The sequence below is a fragment of the Octodon degus genome, unplaced genomic scaffold (genome assembly GCF_000260255.1).
Source record: "Octodon degus isolate 3935 unplaced genomic scaffold, OctDeg1.0 scaffold00178, whole genome shotgun sequence".
NCBI lineage: Eukaryota > Metazoa > Chordata > Mammalia > Rodentia > Octodontidae > Octodon > Octodon degus.
Window position 1 is genome coordinate 4,547,200 of NW_004524754.1, and position 4,520 is coordinate 4,551,719.

Here is a 4,520-nt window from a genome sequence, read left to right on the forward strand (position 1 = left end):
TTTGGGACACTACCGAGGTACATGACGTTACAGTACAAGTTCTCATATGGACATTCATTTCTAAAAGGTTCACCATCACTGCCATAGGAGGATGGGTCTCATTAGTTGGTGAAGAGCACAACAGTGAAATTGAGGACTGCGCTGAGTGATCATTTCATTCTCCAAAAACATTCCAATTTCATTAATGGAAATTATGCAAAAGATTTTTGCAAGCATTTTATATTATACTGCAGATCAGTTTCTTATGCACAAATACCACTTAACCAGTAGAGGCCATAGTCACATACTGCAAAGGCTTTTCTCAGATATTAGTAAACAGGCAGTTCTTATTTTATATGAACTAATTATTTTATTTTTTTAAATTAATTTTATTGAGAAAGAAATAGCAATGAGACAGTTTCAAAACAGTTTAGTAGGATAGTTACAATAATTAATACATTGCATATTGTTGTCTTCATAGTAATTATTCATAGTACAAGATGCAGACATAATTTCCTGTCCAAACAAATATTTCTTCTCATTGAATTAAGAGAAAGTAGCTGTATATCTATCCTGCTTTGTATATACAGAATATATATATGCATCTATCTATCTATCTATCTATCTATCTATCTATCTATCTATCTAGATATATATATCACTACAAAATGGTCCTTAACTTATATCCCCATTTTCTGTTCAGTTTTATCAGAGATGAATATTCCATTGCCATTTAAATATTGTAGGTGTATGAATTCAGCAAAATTGTACAATATAGTCCAGTAGTCCATAATAGTAGTTGTAGCTGGTTATCCATAGAACTGGCAATGCTAGAAGTTAAACAGCCAGTTCTATCCCATCTAAATTGAAAGACTCCACTGCCTTCTTGAAAGATAGAAATATACCATGTCCAGTAGAAAAAATATGGAGAAAACAGTGACACAGAAAACGTAATTGAGTATTTAAGCCAGAGACTCTCACCCAGTGTCACAGGACCAGTGGTCCCCAGCAGTAGTGTCAGTGTGACCGTAATTTGCAGAGGGACCTGGATGCAACCAGAGCACCCAAGGAAGGACATGTGACAACATCCTCAGGTAGGGTCCACATTCACCTTTTTGCTCTGATTGTGCATGAGGAGGATGGTCATTACTGTAACTACTGTTGCCTAAAAATGTCCTATCTAAGCCTCTAAGCCTGGTTTTAATAACACCACTGTAGGACTTGTACTCACTACATCTACAAGGCTCTAAAGATTAGTTACTTATATTTAAGAGTTTGTATCTGCATTCTGACTTTTCAGGTAAGGTACAATTTCATTATTGTACTCCAGCCATGATATAATTTCAAATATCCTTATATAATCACTTTGGGAATCCAGACTTTAATTTACTACATTAGCCTTAAAAAGAAATAAAACGTCTAATTAGAATGAAATAGCAATTTTAAGAAATAAATTAGTGATTGTTTTGGTAACACACTTTTTTTTTTAAACTGGGGATTGAACTCAGGCCCTTGTGCTTGATAGGTGTGCACTTATTCTACTGAGTTATCTCACCACCTGATGATACACTTTAGAAAGAAAACATTACTGAACATGTTTTTCTCTTGAGAACACAATCCTTCTGAACATCTTCACTACATATACTTATTTTCATGTAACGTTTCTATGCCTATAGACAGATGCCTCCCCAGAGCTCAGAGCCTGCTGCTAAAATCAGTTTCTCATCATTTTTATAGGAAAATGTCTTAAGGTGTCTTCAAATTTTACTAAAGAGTGACAAAATAAATTCTTAAAAACAAAATAAAAATTTTCTTATCCCTTAGTACTATCTGGCTCCCAATCTTTCCTCTCTATTTTATAATGGGACATATGAAACTGTATTATCTTAGTCACAAAAACCTGACACTCTGTCTTACACTGTATCATGGTCCTCTTTCTCTTATCTGAACAGGAAGTAAATATAAATAATAATGTCTAATAATCATTGAAATTATACTAACTTGTTAAATATTAATTTATTTAGGGTTAATATTTGGGAACTGAAATATTATATGGATAAAACAGTGAATAATGAATCCTGGGCTGGCCAGTTAGCTCAGGTGACTAAAGTGGCTGCTTAAGTAGAACATACCAGTCAGAGTTCTATCCCCAGTGTGCATGTGCATTGCCAGCCCTACCCTTGGAGTCCATGAGACAGCCTTTGAGCCTGGGCATGGTTGGGCACACCTGTAATACCAGTGCTTGGGAGGCTGAAAACAGGAGAATCACTAGAGTCCAATCTATTTAGTGAGACCCTGTAGAACCTGTTCTAAATAAAATAATAATAATAGTAATAATAATAATAATTAATAATAATAATGCCTAATCTATCCTAATTGAGGTCACGCTCACTGGACAGGCATAGGTATTAGAAAACAAAGAATTTTGCATATGAATATAGTTAGACAAATGAGTAGTCTTTTAGTATGTAAAAGAATAACATCTTTTAAAAGCATATATAAATACTTTTGAATATAAATGATTAAGTGACAGACTGTCAGAGCTAAATCTGAAAATTCCTCTTGAATTAGTCTCCAAACACTATGTCATGTAAAGTGCTTTCTGACACCAGTTTGCAAATCTTCCCATGATCCCATTCTGGGAAAAGGAAGTTTTTCACACCATCACTTCTTGCATGCCTTTACAAATTCTAAGTGTGTATCATGGATATTTAGTGAACTTGTTTTCTGTCTCACAGGATTTCTGCGTCTGGCTGGGCAAGATGGACCCTGCTCTGGGCGAGTGGAAGTGAACTCTGGAGGACGGTGGACACCAGTGTCTGACGTGAACTTCACGCTTTCCACTGCCCATGTTGTCTGTGCAGAGCTGGGCTGTGGCAAAGCTGTATCTGTCCTGGGGAATGTGACCAGAAGTGTCAGTGAGCAGGTCTGGGATGAAGAATTCCAGTGTGTGGGGCAGGAGCCTGAGCTCTGGTTTTGTCCCAGAGTTCCTTGTGCTGGAGGCAGCTGCCAATATGGTGGGGCCGTGGAGGTTGTCTGTTCAGGTGAGACTCAGAAGGATTTCTACCTTGCTACAAAAGCATTAAGTGTTGCTTCTACTTCTCTCTTTATTGATTCACCTCTTCTCCCTTTTGTTTGATCTCCTATTCCCCTGTGTTCCGCCTTGGAACAGGCTCTCACTGTGTAGTTCAGGCTGGTCTGGAACTAATTATAATCTTCCTGCTTCAGCCTCTCAAGTCCTGGGATTACAGGCATGCATCACCACTCATGACTTGTTTTTTAAAACTATTTTTCTTCTTTTTATTATGAATATAACAGATGACAAAGATAATGTATTTCCTTAGTTCAAATTTTCTGCTCTAGTGTTTTCAGAGGAAGGATATGCTCTATTACTTCTGAGAGGAAGGGTTAGGAATACATGATACTTTTTTTCTCAGACAAAAGTACTAATCTTTGAATAATAACAACTTAGATGAAGAAATCAAAGCAGAACATATATTTGTTTATTCTAAATCATCAATTTTGTATGATCCTTTGAGGAACCTTACCAATGCTTATTATACCTTGTGATATTTTCTCTTCTATGAGATTATTTAGTCTACTTAAAAGGAAGCACATCTTTAATCAAGTACATTGCAATGGACTCTGAAACCTAGGTATAAAAGTGAAATATTTTGAATGAGTCACGCATTGCTTTATGATTATTTCTTTCTTCTCCTCAATGACTTATAGATAACATCAATTCTGAATTTTCCTCGATTCATGGCTGCCCCTTGATCCTTCTTATGGGCTCACAGAAGTTCATTAGAGTGTTGATTTAATTTCATGGGCTCTAATTTTTGTAACTATCATGTCAATGGAGTTTAGTTGGCATGAAAGAAATGAAACTGAAGTGCATGTCCCTTATACTGACTCTTAGAATTCATCCAGTAAAAGACACTGTCAAGCATTGAGGTTAAGAAACCTGACATTCCAAGCATATTTTTCTCATATCCCACACAGAAGCCTACAAATGAGCAGGTTCATTCTGGTGGGGTTTTTTCGGCTTTAATCTCGTCTCAGTTTTAATGGATTATTTTCAGTTGACTGCTATCTCTTACTATTTCCTTTATCTTGATTACTTCTTTTATTTTGTATTTTAATTTAAATTTAGTGTGAAAAGAAAAAGTAAAGCAAAAGTGTAACCAGAAACAAAGAAAGAAACAGGCACCATACAACAGTTCATATGTTACAGAATTTCAAACCAAGAATATCTGATAAACAATGGAAGATATCTATTTTATCACCAAATCAGTTGTTCAGAAGAACAGATGTAGCTATGTAAGATTGGACATATGTTTGGATATAATTCTTGCTTTCAAGATACCTTAAATTTTTGTTCTTGTCTCTCTTTCTTAACTTTTTAAAAGTTTGCTTTAAGGAGAATATAGTAATAATTGATATGACATTAGAAACAGCACACATGTATTTATTTATTCATTGTTATTAATTTTATTGAGAAAGAAATAGCATGAGACATTTTCAAAACAGGTTAGTAGGAC

The 4,520-nt window shown here is 35.2% G+C and overlaps 1 protein-coding gene across 1 annotated transcript in view; it reads left to right on the top strand.

Annotated features, from left to right (window-relative positions):
• Positions 1–4,520, top strand: part of LOC101568111 (antigen WC1.1-like) — a 162,925-nt gene that overhangs the window by 34,352 nt on the left and 124,053 nt on the right. The window contains exon 3 of the mRNA XM_012517432.2: positions 2,718–3,023. Coding sequence (XP_012372886.2) covers positions 2,718–3,023 — 306 coding nt within the window. The remainder of the gene's footprint in view (positions 1–2,717; positions 3,024–4,520) is intronic.